General features: G+C 34.1%; 1 protein-coding gene across 2 annotated transcripts in view; it reads right to left on the reverse strand.

Annotated features, from left to right (window-relative positions):
- Positions 1-571: 571 nt before the first annotated feature.
- Positions 572-16,420, reverse strand: part of KATNBL1 (katanin regulatory subunit B1 like 1) — a 79,283-nt gene continuing 63,434 nt past the window's right edge. For both annotated transcript variants that reach the window (XM_064292223.1, XM_003418633.4), the window contains exons 2-10: positions 14,863-14,993; positions 14,268-14,308; positions 12,189-12,468; positions 9,339-9,457; positions 8,580-8,630; positions 8,395-8,484; positions 7,969-8,058; positions 7,082-7,175; positions 572-3,140 (exon numbers count right to left, since the gene is read on the reverse strand). In XM_064292223.1, coding sequence (XP_064148293.1) covers positions 3,108-3,140; positions 7,082-7,175; positions 7,969-8,058; positions 8,395-8,484; positions 8,580-8,630; positions 9,339-9,457; positions 12,189-12,468; positions 14,268-14,308; positions 14,863-14,979 — 915 coding nt within the window. In that variant the 5' untranslated portion in view covers positions 14,980-14,993 and the 3' untranslated portion in view covers positions 572-3,107. The remainder of the gene's footprint in view (positions 3,141-7,081; positions 7,176-7,968; positions 8,059-8,394; positions 8,485-8,579; positions 8,631-9,338; positions 9,458-12,188; positions 12,469-14,267; positions 14,309-14,862; positions 14,994-16,420) is intronic.

The following is a 16,420-nucleotide window of genomic DNA, read 5'->3' on the forward strand; positions in this document are numbered from 1 at the left end:
TGCTCACTTTACAAAAGCCAATCACTTCATCCCTAGTGCAAATTACTTGATTATTACCCTCTATTACCTCAATAAACTACCTGTCCCTAGGACTTGCAAAGTTAGCTAAGTACAGAAGACCTAAGAAGGTAGAAGAGACCTAAAAAGGCAGAGACCTTGGGTCTTACTTCTGTATTCTGCAACAAATGAGCAACGACAAACAGCAGTTGTCCTAATCTAGGTCAATATGACAGCCAGTACACTTTGTAAACCCATTTTGGGGACTCTTTCTGGAGATCTACACTGTTCTGATTAAAATGCTGTAGCATGAGGAGTTTAACAGCAAAAGAAGCGTTCAACAATACTTATCTAACACCTTTTATTCAAGAATCATAAAATCGCCTAATGCTAACTCAAAACTGAGAGGTAGGTACTAAGGTAAACAATTGCAAAGGCTAAGAAGAGAAATTAGGAGCGTGTAGTACCAAATAATCTTTGTGAGCTGAAGACTGCTGCCTTACCAAGTTCAGAGGGTATAAGATGGAGTGTTAACATACCCCCATTCAACAAACCCAAACTTGGGCACAAGAACTCAAGTTAACAGGGTATCTTTTTTTTTTTTTTTTATAACAGATTTCATTTGCCGTTTGATTTATTGAAATTTGATTTTAAAAGATTCTGTTTAGTCAATGATCTGACCCAGAGAAAACTATGGGAATATTTTAAATATATTATGTTAAATATCATAATAAAATTCTATAGTATATATGTCAATTATCTGAGTTATTTTTCCATGTGAGGTCAAGGGTTTATGCTAAATTATACACATGATCTTCCTTGTGACCAAAAGCTGAATTTGTGAGATAGATACCTGACAGAGGGTGCAATCTGTAAGCATGAAATCCTTTTTTTTGTGTGTGTGTGTGTAAAATCAACAAACCCGTAAAAGCATTGAACTCCTGCCTTAGCCTCATCAGCACCATGTTCTAACCAAGTTAACTGGTTCAAACTGTTAGATAAGTCAGTGATAAAAGGAACAGAAACAAAGAAAGATTATATTTCATCTTCTTAAGGTCTTAGGAGCTTGCTGGTGGAGTGGTTAAGCAATGTGCTGCTAACCAAAAGGTCAGCGGTTTGAACCCACCAGCCTCTCCGCAGAAGAAAGATGTGGTAGTCTGCTTCCATAAATTTTACAGCCTTGCAAACCTATGGTACAGTTCTACTCTGCCCTATTATAAGGTCGCTATGAGTCAGACTCGATGGCAAAGGGTTTGGTTTTCTTGGTTTAAGGTCTTACAGAGATGACACAGATTTACGATTCAAATTCCCACCTCCTGAAAAACGACCTCTTAAGTAACTCACCTCTCAAATAACAGAAGTGCAGTAATCTGAAATGATTCAAATCTAAATACCAATTAATCTAATAACCAATTACTACAACTGATGTTCATTGTGGGGAATAAATACCAAACCAAAACCACTGCCACTGAGTCAATTCTGACTCATAGTGACCCTACAGGACAAAGCAGAACTGCCCCATAGGGTTTCCAAGGAGCGACTGATGGATTCAAACTGCCAACCTTACGGTTAACAGCTGAGCTCTTAACCAGTGTGCCACCAGGGCTCCGTGGGGAATACATAGCTATGTAAAACACAGCTACACAAAAATAGAACTCACTGAAAGGTAATATTTTTAACATTTTTAAAGCAAGAAAAATGGTTGTTTGGGATTCACACCAGTAGTCACTAGTTGGGTAAATGCTAAAGATTTACACTCAAGTGCTTGGAGAATTACTGCAGAGAAATTCAATTAATAAAAATCTTTGCTCAGATGCCATCCAGGCTTATTAAAGATGAGATGATACACAAACTACCCAATAGCAGTATTAAACCCTGGTCACTTTCAAGACAGGTTAAGATGTACAGCTGTTAAGACATTCTAGAACTGGGTTCACTGACACTACATACTGTATTAAAAAAAAAAAAAGACTTCATACAGTCTGCTGGAATTTCATATCAACCACTGGAGGAGGTAGTAATGGAAAGTGTTAGAATTTAAAATACATGGTCAGTACTAAGTGTAAACATTTCTAAAGCATTATATGTAACTCTCTAAAACATACGTAGTGAAAAAGGAATTAAAATTCATATAAAATCATCAGAATTAAAAAAAGTGAAAAATAGAAATATTTAGTGAATTTACTCAAATGGAAGATGCTTAAATGATACAGAACTGAAAATATTAGAAATCTATATACAATAAAAAGTGAACATAAATTAGCCAACCCCATGGACAATTCCAGTTAAGCACTCATACAAATACATATTCACCTTTTTTTCTTTGATATAGTTATAACACATACATACATGATGAGTCTGACAAAAAAAAAAATCAGAGATACTAAAAATATTCTCAAGTTTTAAGAATTGTGTGGAATACATTTCAACAACATTCTACATGAATGTAAACCTGTCATTTAATTCCATGATTTTATTATGTCAGAAGCACGGCTGGTTTTAATTTTTTAAACAGATCTTGGTATCTTAACATATTGGCTTATTAATGTTTAAGGCATTTTGCATACATAGTATCTCAGTGTGAACAGAAAAAAATTTAATATTGATTATTTGCTGTGATGTTTTAAACTTTCGAAGTCTTTCCAACATAAGAAAATAGCTGCACACATTTAAGTGTTTTTCTTATAAAATACAATCTTAAAAAATTCATGATGATTGGTCTTCGTGGTTCCTAGGAATAAGTCCTGTCTTATTTTTTCACACAGTATAAATTATATTCTTACGCAATATGCAGGAGTGCATTAAGATCCAGTAGTTCTTAAACAATGTTACCAGATAACCATATAAATCCCAAATGCAGCAAAGGCCAACAATCTTCGTAGTGTACTTTCATCTCATTGAAGTTGAAGCTGCTCCTTTTGGATATCTGTCCACTTCAATGTGAAGCAGATCGTTAGGATTTCATTAGTGGTTTCATTACGTGACTTTTTAAAAGAAAAAATGGTTTTGATTTCCTCCACGGTTCAGAGTTCTCAGAAGAGACATTTTTCTGGAAACCATGGTCCAGGGATGTTTTGAATAACCAAGCACTCTTTTGTAGATGAAATCTCTCAATGCAATTGTAATAAATAAGCATCTACATCCTTAGAGAATAAAACAAAAACATCTCATTAGCCAACACAGTAAATATACAAGTACACAATCCATTTTTCTTTCTATTCCCTTTTTGTCACTTGATTTGCCCTAGTTTTCCTTTGAGACCCTTTTGAGGGTAAAAGATGTGTCTTACGCAACTTCCATTCTGCATTTGTTTAGTGTAGGGCCTGGCACATAGCAGGTGCTCAATAAATGGTTGCTAAGTGCTGAGTGAAATGTTTTGGTTCCTATGCCTAAATAGCTTGCTTTTAGAGCTAAGCAACATTAAATTGGTCACAGCAATTCCTTCAGTGCTATATAAACTCTAGGCCAGCTTAACAATAGTCTGATTTCTACTCTCAAAAAACTACAAATTAATTGAGTTTATTTTTATAATACAGGTTTTATCATAGCTTAAGGAAGTGTACAGAGAACTTCTTTAATCACTCAATATTGTCTTCAATAATAAATACAGTAGAAAGCAAGGGTGATTCAATGTAAGAAAATCAATGTAATACACACATTAATAAAATGGAGGACAAGAATCATACGATTATCAATCAATGCAGAAAGGGCATTTGACAAAATCGAACAGCCTTTCATAATGAAAACATTTACCAAACTAGGAATAGAAGGGAAATTCCTCAACATGATAAAGGGCACTTAAGAAACAGCTACAGCAAACATCACACTCAATGGTGAAAGACTGAAAGTTTTCCCCCTAAGATCAGGAAGAAATCAGAGATGGCTGCTTCTTACAACTTCTGCTCAGCACCGTACTGTAAGTCCTAGCTAGAACAATTAGACAAGAAGAAGAAATAAAAGGTACCCGAATCGGGGAAGAAGAAGGAAAATGATGTCTATTCACAGACAATATATAGAAAATCCTCAAAAATCCACAAGAAAGCTACCAGAGCTAATAAACTAATTCAGCAAAGTTGTGCAACACAAGAGCAATAATACATAGAAATTAGCTGTGCTTTTATACACCAGCAATGAACAATCTGAAAGGAAATTAAGAAAACCACTCCTTTTACAATAGCATCAAAGAAAATATGTACCTAGGAATAAAATTAATCAAGAAGGTGAAAGACCTTTACACGGAAAACTAAAAACAGTGCTGAAAGAAATTAAAGGAGATCTAAATAAATGGAAAGACACCCTATGTTCATGAATGTGAAGACTTAATAGTTAAGATGCTGATTCTACCCAAAGTAATCTACAGATACAAAACAATTCCTATTAAAATCCCAACAGCCTGTTAACCAGAAATGGAAAGGTCAATTCTCATATTCATATGTAACTGCGAGGGGCCCCAAACAGCCAAAACAATCTTGAAAAAAGAACAAAGAAGAAACTCACAATTCTCGATTTTAAGAAGTACTACAAAGCTAAAGTAACCAAAATCACGTGGTACTGATATAAGGTTGGACATAGAGAACAATGGAATAGATTTGAGAATCCAGAAATAAACCTTTACATCTATGGCCACATGATTTTTCATAACCCATAACCCACTGCTGTCGAGTCAATTCTGACTCATAGTGGCCATACAGAACAGAGTAGAATTTCCCCAAAGGGTTTCTGAGGCTGTAATCTTTACAGAAGCAGACTGCCACAGCTTTGTTCCATGGAGTGACTGGTGGGTTCCAAGTGCTGACCTTTTCCGTTAGCAGCCGAGTGCTTAACTACTACCTCACCAGGGCTCAATAACCTAAGAAAAGAGCTAAAACCATAAAACTTTCAGAAGAAAACCAAAGCGGAAAGCTTCAAGACATTCTTTTAGGCAATGGATTTTTAGATATGACACCAAAAGCATATGCCACAAAAAAATAGATAAACTGGACTTTATCAAAATCAAAAACTTTTGTACATCAAGGACAGTGTCAAGACAGTGAAGTGACAACCTACAGAATGCGTGGAAATTATTTGGAAACCATATATAAGAGTTTAATATCCAGAATTTATGACGAACTCTTACAATTCAGCAACAAAAAGACTAACAACCCAATCAAAAAATGGGCAAAAGTCATGAATAGACATTTCGCCAAAGAAGACATACAAACGGCCAAGAAGTACAAGAAAAGATGCAAGATACTCAGCAATGTTTGTTATTGGGGAAATGAAGATCAAAACCGCAATGAGATACCACTTCACACCCAGGAGGATGGCTATCATTAAAAAAAGAAAAAAAAAAAAGGCAAAACAACAAGTGTTAAGGATATGGAGAAATCAGAATACTTGTACATTACTAGTAGGAATGTAAAATGGTGCAGCTGTTGTAGAAAACAGTTTGGTGGTTTCTAAAACAGTTAAACATTAAAATACGATGTGACTCAGGATTTCCACTCCTAGGTATACACCCAAAAGAATCAAAAGTAGTGACTCAAAAAGACACATATATAACAATGCTCTTTGCGGCATTACACACAATAACTAAACATGCCCATCAACAGATGAATGGATAAACAAATTGTGATATATTCACACAATAGAATATTTTACAGCTATGAAGAGGAATGATGTTCTGATACATGTGACCACATGAATGAACTAAGTGAAATAAGCCAGATACAAAGGACAAATATTGTATGATCCCACTTACATGAAATTATCTAGAATAGGTAAATCTATCAAGACAAAGAAGATTGGTGGCTATCAGAAGATGGGGGGAAAAAATCACCACAGTGTGCACTTAACATTGGTAAATTGTATTTTATGTAAATTATTTCTTAATATTTTTTTAAAATATAGTGTCTTGAGGTTGTACTCCCAATAAAGTTTCTCCCTTTGTAAAAATTTGTTGAAAGCAAATTTCTAAGGGAACAATTTTTCATTTCTATTACCCAGAATGCAAAATCCATCAAGAGCAAGATGATATACTCCTCATTTTCTGTCTACTTCTACTTTGTCATGATTACCAATTAAAAAAAAAAAAAAAAAAAACTTCCAGGAAATTTATTTCTATTTATAAGATTTTCAACATAAAGAATTCTACAGAGTAAAATTAAACACAGTGTTAATACATTTGCTTGATACATCATTTTGCTTCTTTTCTTGAAGGTATCCAAGAAGAATTTTACAAGTAAGTCCACAACATAAATCCTATTTAAATATTATTATTATTTTTTATTGTGCTTTAAGTGAAAGTTTACAAATCAAGTCAGTCTCTCATACAAAAATTTATATACACCTTGCTATATACTCCTAGTTGCTCTCCGCCTAATGAGACAGCATACTCCTTCCCTCCACTCTCTCTTATTATTATTATTTTAAACCAAAGACTGCTTTCACATTTCTGGCTACTGCCCATTTATGATAGGAGTATGCTCAGTGATAAGGTGGATATATTTCTTAGCAACGATTTTTTTCTGCAATTACATTTTAACTACCAATGTTTCCTGGAGTGTAAATATTAAAATCCAAAAGAGTAATGTACCTGTTCCTTCGAAAGACAAGCAAATCAGCAAAGACCAATGCTGAATTCATACTGTGATTTGAACAGTTTACCTTCTCAAAAAGCAATGACATTAGCAAAAGCAAAATCACCATCAATATCTGAAATCATTTGATCGTGTTCCTCATTTCTTGCTTCCTGAGAGTCACTGTTTTTTTCTGATGCCTTCCTTACCTGGACTCAACTTTCTAAAAAATGCTTTTCTCTAATTGGAACTAGGTCATTAAACACTCCCTAGCACAGCATTTCTGGGGCTATAAATTAAGGATATTCCATGATTAATTCCTATGCTCACTGCCAAGGTCAAACTCGTACCCAGGGGATGTCAAGCATTTGCAAATATGAAACTGACTTTAGATACCATTTATTAAGTTAGAATACTACTGAATTATTTTGTCTAGAGATTTAAGAGTTCATGTATTATACATGTATAATACTAACATGTTACTTCTAATTTTTAATGTTTAATTTTTAAGCTTAGACATAGATTACCTTAGCTATATTACCAGTGTATCCTGGAACCAAAGTAAGATGGTTTTCTTGTTCCCACAATCCATTTAACTGTTGTTTTAGAATCTGAATATTTCTAGGAGAAAAAAAGGAGGAGGCAAATATATTAGGATATGGACTTTGGTAGAAAATACACTTAATAAAAACAGACTTTAAATTTTCAAGTATTTACCAGGAGGAAAATACACTACTTAAACTCAAGCAACTGGTTGTGATGGTACATGTCAAACACAGAAATTAAAAGTCATTTAGTTGTCACTATGAATTGGAATCGACTTGACAGCAATGGGTTTTTTTGGGGGGTAGTTGTCAAGGCCTGTAAGAAAACAACTAGGTGTTTAGATGCCTGCTCTTGAGCATGAAGTGGAAGTTTTTGAAAGCCTTGGAAGAAGATTATCTTTAAGGAAAGTGTTGGTAGATGTTTCGCCTGTGTGGTTTCATGATAACCCACACATTTCCGCAAGGCAATACTCAAAGTATAATGATTATGATATAGTTTTTACACTGTAAGCATCAACACTGGACTCTGAGGTTAACGTCTAGGTGGCCCAAGGATGCCTCCATTCCTGTGCCTCAACACATATTCCACTGGGGGCCATCTCTTCTTCTCCCCTTATTAATTATAATGGGTCTGAGGGTGAAACCATTGCCGTGCTTTTTCCTCCTAAAATGAAGGAGAGATACAGGGAGGGGGTCACTGAGCTCTGGAATTCTACTCCCAAGAGTAGTTTTCATAGATGAACAGTATATCAACATTTCTCTGAAAATGAAGAGGATAAATCCTATAGACTGAAAATTATCACCTACTTTAATCAAACTGCTTTTCTGAAGCTTTAGTAGCATGAATTTATTTTTAAAGGTATACTCACCCATCATTTATAATTTCTGTTTTGGATGATAGTTCTGACCACCACCTTTTTATGACTGCTTGAAGCCAGTTTAAGCCAACTATTACATACCTGAAATGACATTTTGTTACAAAATTCAAGTGTTTTTATCCAAGAAAATGTTAAAGATGACTTCCCCATAAAACACACCGATCTTTCCCCTTTTTAACATTTATTTCACGACTTTCATGATCTATTTCACAAAACTCTGTTATGCAACTTATTTAAAGATGTTTTTGTATTCATTCTTTAGTCCTTTTATATTATTTTCCTAATTAATTAAAAAGTTACTCGAAAAAAGAAACCATGTGTATCTAATGAAGCCCAATCTAATAGTATGTAATCACAAGGCACAAAATCAAGGATGCTGGAAGAGAAAAATAGATTGAGATTCAGATTAGCACTTACTCTTCAAATTTGCTTTTAAGTAGTGACTTTACTAGAGGCAACAAGTCTACACAGCAGCCAAGTGAGATGTATTGTTTTTCCTCCTGTAAACTAAAACAAAGAAATACTGTTATAAAAATATGAACAGGTTGTAATTTGTCCTTCTTTAAACTAACTTTTTTTTTTCCTGAAAACTTTCTTTTTACCTATTGGTGAGCACAGGAAGGCAATCTACCACAACTCCAAGATCTTCTATCCTGTGGGCAAAAAAGGGGTAGTACTACTTAGAGCGCTGATTTCCTTATTAATACCTTCTCATTGATTTTAAGAAATTTATTCATTCAACAACTAATTTGAGTGTATATGAAGAGCTAGGCCCTTGGTATACAGCAGTGAACAAAGAGATAAAAATGCGTGGCTGATGGAGCTTGTACGCTAATGTCTGAACGAGGGAGGGTGGGCAGAGACAGAAAATAAATAAGGAAAATACACAGAGTATGGTGATGGTGGTAAGTGCTAAGGAGAAAAATAAGCAGGAAAAGGAGACTGAGAGTGGAGAAATACATATATTTAAATGAGGTGGTTGCTTAACTATTAAGGAAACATGTGAGCCAAGTCCTGAATATGTGAGGAAGGTAATGCTTAAAATTCCTACTCATCAGGGATTTTTAAAGAGATTAGTTTCCCATACTGGTATCTCTTAGTTTTATAGATAAGAATCTCAGTCAGAGAAGGTAACAGCTTTGTTCAACCTAACACTGAAAGTGAAGATAAAACAGATGGTTTTCTGTATTTTTGTTACTCCTAGACTGCTGATGAGCATAATTTAAACCATAAGGTTTCTACTGAAGCTACACATAAGTAGTTCAGAATTCTAGCCATTAATAATATAAAAAAGAAGAGGAACTTCTAGATATCACATTGAAAATTAGTTTTATTGAACAAAAAAGTATAAATAGATTTACCTCACCAAATAGGCTACAAGTTCACTTATACTTCTCTTCCTCCAGAAAGTTAAAGCTACATTCAACCGCAAATTCCTGCTGAACAAAACTTGTGCCATTGTTTCATGGTCCTGAGAAACCTGAAAGACGATAATCTAATTTGTTACAAAGCTCATTGAAACATGGTATGAAATCATTTTTCTCCAATTTAATCATTCCTATACACACATTTTTAAATTATGCATAGGTGACTCCTTTTACTGCCTCACAAAAAGGAGTCTTTCAATTGAATACAGTAAAAAAAAATGGTCTGAACAAATACAGGACCTACTTCTTTTTTTAACCAATACTTTTCCTTGTTTGCTACCAACTGTTCTCTATTAAATTCCCCTACTAAAGAATTTTAAAAATACATTTTTGGCTGACTCACAAATATTAAGACTTTAAAATGTGGATTAAAGGAAAAGGTAAACATATAGGTTAATCACTATTAACTAAAGGTAAGAAAAAAAACCCCAAAATCACAGTTCTATGATATGTTACAGAATCATTTAAAATTATTCATTTACTTATTTTTGCAGAATATAGGGAATATACTTCGCTTGAATAATGTTTAAATAACACAGAACTGCATAAAATAAAAAGTGAATACTTGCTGCCTGTCCACAGAAATATCCAATCCCATTTCCCAGAAGTAATTACAGGCTAGTCTGTATCTTTGCAAATCATCTTCTAGACATACTATGCACATATATAAATTTAAATATATAACTCTTAAAAATGAAATTATAATATCTATATTTTTAAAACCTTGCCTTTTAACTTACTTATTATAAACATTTTTCAACATCAAAACATAGATCAACCTCATTACATATTCTCCAGCCTTTTATATACCTTGATTTTTTGTTTTTCTTTATTAAAGCTATGCATCAATGAGCATCCTATGTATGTAAATGTGTGCACTTGCACAAATACTTCTGTAGGATTAATTTATGCAATTGGAACTGCTAGATCAAAGGTTACATGCATTTGAACTTTGACAATATGGTATCACTTTTAGAATAGATCTAGGTTTCAAGAACAGGTTCTTGTCAATCAGGAAAAAAAGTATGGAATAACAAAGGAGTAATCAATAAATGTATTAGTTAAGTGTAAGGTAAAGGAAGGCTTTGTAAAATGTTGTAAAAATGAGAGGGCAAAGTAAAAGGAGGGATCGTGGCAGTGACTGAAATGCATAATTGAAACTATTATTTTTAAGGCATTTGCTCTCAGAAGGATTATTTCCTCAACTGAAGAACCAACCCAGGTCCCAATTCAGGTCAGATTTCTTGATTATATAGTCATATATAAGCTCTTTTCCTTCAGAGTATGTAATTTCTATGATCGTCTGAAGAGTGTCGTCCTCACCACCTTTATAACTACGCAAATGTTGGGACGGTGTGTTTTTCACTCACCAATCTCCCCAGAGCCCGAAGGAGGCATAATAAAATAGGGAGCACTCAATAAATACTTGTGAATTAATTAGCATGATAATGATTCTCTTTATTAATCCTAAAGTTTAGTCATCATTCTATTTTCCAAGGTCTGTGATAATTCACTTTTAAATAAAATTTTCCTTGTTCCCCCTCCTCTCATATACCACTTACTCCTCCAATTCTCCTAGCATTGCTAGTTTTATATTACTCCCGGATCTTATGTGTAAAAGTAAGGCTGTTTCATTGACAAGCAGCATCTATTTTGCATTATTTCATTATGGTTTTAGTTAATAACATTTTATTTCTACCTTTCTTTCATCTTATTTACTTGTAATTATCCTAAATATGATGCTCTTCTTCATTCACCTGTACACACTTGTGACTGTTCTAATTTACAAAGCTGTCTTTGCTCCTTGTAGGCCACAGAAAACGCTTCTCAAGCTGTTGTGCCAGATAGAAAACAATACTAAGGTTACCAAATCATATTTCTAAAAAATAAGGTATATTCATGCAATGTAATGCTATGTATCCATTACAAAAACTGTGGAATTATTTAATCACATGAAAAAAATCCATACTTTTATTAACCATGAAAATCAAATTATCAAACAATATATACAATATGAAAAGATACATTAAGAATTTTAATACCGTTTCTTTCTAAATGTCGAGATCATGGATAATTTTTTTCCTTTGGGTTTATCTTCTAATACACATGCAATAAACAGTAATAGTTATTATAAACTCACGCATGTTTATAAATTTTATCAAACCATTCTTCCAAAAGACCAACTTTTTAGAAGAAGAGCTTTACTAAGGTATAATTCACATAATACAAATTCATTAAAAGTATGTAAATTCAATGATTTTTTAGTAAATTTACAGAATTTTGTAACCATGATCACAATCCAGTTTAGATTACTTGCATCATCCAAAGAAATTCTCTTGTGCCTGTTCAAAAGACCAATTCTCCCTGAGCCAGGACAAAAAATCTTACCTAGTTTGCCTGACCAAAATGTCTAATAGGCCATTTGGGGAGCCCAGCAAAAGGTATCTGAATAACTGGCTTCTGTGATGGCAGAGAGTGGTTCACTTTTTGGGCAAGATTTGTCTTCTCCCTTCCTTTAAATCTTTACTGGCCAATTTGCCATTCTGGATATTTATACTAGATTCTCAACCATTTCATTCCATCTCAGATATTATTAACTTACAGAAATGGAATAAGCCGAACATTCAAATTTGGTTAATCTAGAAAATTGTTTCAGGGAGTTACAGTCATTCAAATGAGTCTGTATTCCATGGATGGCAAATTAATCCGTTAGTAGAATGCAGCAAAGAAAAAAACAAAAACAGCTATAATAGGAATAAAATTAAGCTCAGAAAAATTATTTACCTCAGAAAAAAAACCACTATATTTTGATGATGGGCTTTCTGTCTGTGAAGAACCAGCATCACTGAAGTTAATCAAGTATGTTCGACTATCATGGTGTAATTTTTCAGGTAGGTGGCCTGCACAAGCCAATTCGTTTTCTTTATTTGCCATGACACAGCCCCCACTTTTAGGGGACTGTTTTTTCCTGTAACAAGGATTTGGAAACGGACGCTGAACTTTCTTTCTGCAATAGATCACCTTACGTAGTTTATCTGGGGTCTTCACAGTTTGTCCAACTGTTCTGTAAAAAGAATTGATTTTCTTAAATGAAAAAGAATCACATGAAAAACTTCAAAAGTTTTTTAAACAGACATATTTAATAGGCCACATTTTGTGGTCATAATCCTCTAAAATTAGAAGTAAATAGAATTAAAAAAAAAATTTCAGCTCTTAGATTAAAGAGGAGAGTAGAAGGAAAGTTACAAACTATCTGGAAAGCAATGAAAAGGATGATACTTTTTATGAAATGAAAATGAGTAGAGGCATAATGCCTAGACGCTTTTAAAATATTAAAGGCCATTCTCGGAGTAAGAAAAGTGTAACAATTTCTAGTCACCTAATCTTTTTCTAACAAAGTGGCACATAAATTGTACAAGTTTGAATATTTTTAAGTTTATTCTGATAAACTGAAATATATTTAATTTGTTTGAGTAAGATAAAACACAATATAATAAATCTCATAGTTTAGTATAGTGGTTCTGAAACTTTTGGTCTCAGGACCCTGTAACTATATATTGTAAAATGAAAAAAAAAAAAAAAAAGTGAGAAAAATGGTACTGTTTTACATTTTTGCAAATCTTTAATACCTGGCTTAAGAGATTCTCATTACCTGCTTCTGCATTCACTCTACTGTGATATCAATGTCATGTAAACTCTGCAAAACTCTACTGTACACGTTTAAGAGAACGAAAATGAAGGAAGTGAATAATGTCTTAGTATTATTATGAAAATAGTTTTAATCTTACAAACTCCTTGAAAGGTTCCTCAGGGACCCCAGGGGTCCTAAGATCACTCTGAGGAAGAATGACATTTTTACCACTTTCTGGATATATGTTGTTGTTAGTTGCTGTCAAGTCGGCTCAGACTTACAGTGACCTTATATATTACAGAACTAAGTGTTGCTCGGTGCTGTGCCATCTTCGTGATTGTTATAGATTAAATTGTGTCCCCCTAAAATGTGCGCCAACTTGGCCAGTCCATGATTCCCAATACAGTATGACTGTCCACCATTTTGTCATCTGATGTGATTTTCCTACGTGTTGCAAATCCTATCTCTATGATGTTGAAGAGGTGAGATTAGTGGCAGTTATGTTGATGAGGCAGGACTCAAACTACAAGATGGGGTTGTCTCGAGCTAATCTCTTTTGGGATATAAGAAAGAGAAGTGAGCAGAGAGACATGGGGACCGCATGCCACCAAGAAAGAAGAGCCAGGAAAACAGTGCATCCTTTGGACCCAGGGTCCCTGCACTGAGAAGATCCTTGACCAGCGAAAGATTGATGACAAGGACCTTCCTCCAGAGTCGATAGGGAAAGAAAGCCTTCCCCTGGAGCTAATGCCCTGAATTTGGACTTGTAGCCTACTAGACTGTGAGAGAATAAATTTCTCTATGTTAAAGTCATCCCCTTGTGGCATTTCTGTTATAGCAGCACTAGATAACTAAGACAATGATCATTGGTATGTCTGTGCCCATTGTTTTGGCTATTGTGTCAATCCATCTCGCTGAGGGCTTCCCTCTTTACTAACTGTGATGTCCTTTTCTGTATGTATGACCCTAAGTAAATCACTTAACTCCTCTGGGCTTTAGTTTTCTCATCAACTATTAGGGGTAACGACAGCTACTGAGTAGAATTGTTCTAAGTCAGGATTAGAGATAATATAAGTAATATGTTTAGCACAGTGCCTGGCACACAGGAGTTGTATGATAATAAAGCAACTATCATTATAATAAAAGAGAATAGTCCCCCCGCCCGCCCATATTTTCACCCTTTCCCAGTTCTCAATATTTTCTGTTTCCCACAAATTTTAAGTTGCTCTTACCTATTTTTGTAAGCAGCCAACTGTTTTGGAGATTTCTTAACCTGAAAAATGAAAGTAGACAGTTGTAGCATACTTAAGTTCTTTAATGGAGTTATGTAAACTTTGTGATTGATATCAACAAACCTAAAGTACAACAGGTAAATTTTTCAGATTAAAGCTTTCTCCGTTCTAATGCTGTAGACTCAATCATTAGCTATAACAACATCTTATGTAGGTATTTCTGGCAAAGCAACAAATTCAACTCTCCATTCTCCAAGCTACTAGTCACATATTATACTTACAGGGTGCTTGCTTAATAACTGAGCAGAAACTTGATATGGTTTAAAAGAAATTATATCAATGTTAATGAGCCTTGTAATGCTGAACAAAAAACACCTCAGAGATCCCTCTTCAATTATTAAAATATTCAAATTATATTCTATCAAAAATAGCATGCTGTGAGAAAAGCTTTAGGAATAGAAATAGTTTTCCACATTTCACTAATTTTACTTAATTCTTAAAGCAGAATTATTAACGCTTCCATTGTTTAAATGATTTAATCAGAACTATCCATAGTTAAATTGTCTTAACTGTAACCTAGAAATTACAAACTTACCTCCTTCATGTTCTTCTTAGTGAAATTAGAGTTCCTCTTTCTAGGAAGATCAAGGAAATGATCCTCAATATTATTACAAAAGTTCCGCTTTTTAACATTGTGGGTTTCAGATGCCATAATCTCTTAAATACCTAGAAAACAAAATGAAAATATAAATAGGAAAGACAAAAAGCAAAAGAGCCTGATCATTTATTTAACACATACAAACATACAGTATCTCCACTCTATGTAAAAGAGGCTTATGAGTGAACCAGAGGACATTTTTTAAAACCTTAAATGCAGAAGAAACACAAAGCAGGATATTCCAGGAAATTAAGGCCCTTTCTGTTATCTTTCTTTAGTCTTAAACACTTACAAAAATAGTGTATGTATTTTTTTGCCAAAGTAACATGCCAATCTCTCCATTTTCCACATCGAGAGCCATATATTAAATTTATGGGTTATTACGAAATCCAGTCTACATAGTAATGGTATCTACAACATTCAAATTTATAGAAGTCTAAAGTTTTGGAACTAAATCACTGTATCAAATAAAAACCCCAAGCAGTCAGAGGAACCAAAATCAGACTACATACACCTGACTTTTCTATGTGCAAACCTTCAATTTTTCTTTCATTCTGGCAGCTAGCTGCCTTTGAAAAAACGATCTTTAATCTTCTATTCTGCTAATTATATCCAATGGGGAATTAGGTGCTATGTCTTCATTTTTTAATAGAGGAAATTAGTGATTTTCCCACTTCTACTCTAGTTTCACATAGGAAATTTATTTTAGGCCATGTCCTTAACACAAGTTGCTCACTCAATCTTTCTTTAAACTTTTGTTGAGCAATCACTACATACAAGCTTTAGAGTTAATGTAGATGATCCTGTCTGTCCTAAAGAATCATCTAGGAAGATTTCTGGAAGTACGTCTATCTGAGCCCTAACTTCAGTGACTATTAATCAGCAAGTTTCTGAAGTGGAGCCTAAAGCAGTAACATTTTTTTAAAAGTTCCACAGGTATTTCTGATGTACACGCGTAGTAGAAAATCTGCCTTGGAGAATTCTGCAAAAATATGCACAAAGACATAAAATTCTGCAAATAATTTTAGGGCATTCTAAGATTTCCTGAAACTAATTCATGGACAGCCTTTCTACCTATATCCCCCGGGTTAAAGAACCTCTAGGGTGAGATAAAAAATATATGAGTAAATAATTGCAACAAGCACTCTGACACGGGGTACACAGGTGAGTCGGGAAAGTTTCAGGAGACAGTCTTGAAGGAGAAACAGCACACTGAAAAAAAGCCTGTGCAGAACAGAAAGGCATGAAGCAACATAGTCTGGGAATCTCTTAAGTACAAAACATGTAGCTGGAGCTTAAGCTAGGGGCAGGTTGCAGTAGAGTGAGAAATGAGTAGGCAGGCAAAACATACATCATAAAGGGTCTTGCCCACAATGTAAATTTTTTTTTTTTTTAAAGAAAGAGGCTTTTAGTTAATGAATTGAACGCATATGATTACTTCTGGTGAAATCTCATTAAAATGACAGTAAAAGGTTTTTAGAGACATAAAAGACAT

Source organism: Loxodonta africana, chromosome 10 (genome assembly GCF_030014295.1).
Source record: "Loxodonta africana isolate mLoxAfr1 chromosome 10, mLoxAfr1.hap2, whole genome shotgun sequence".
In the NCBI taxonomy this organism is placed as follows: Eukaryota; Metazoa; Chordata; class Mammalia; order Proboscidea; family Elephantidae; genus Loxodonta; species Loxodonta africana.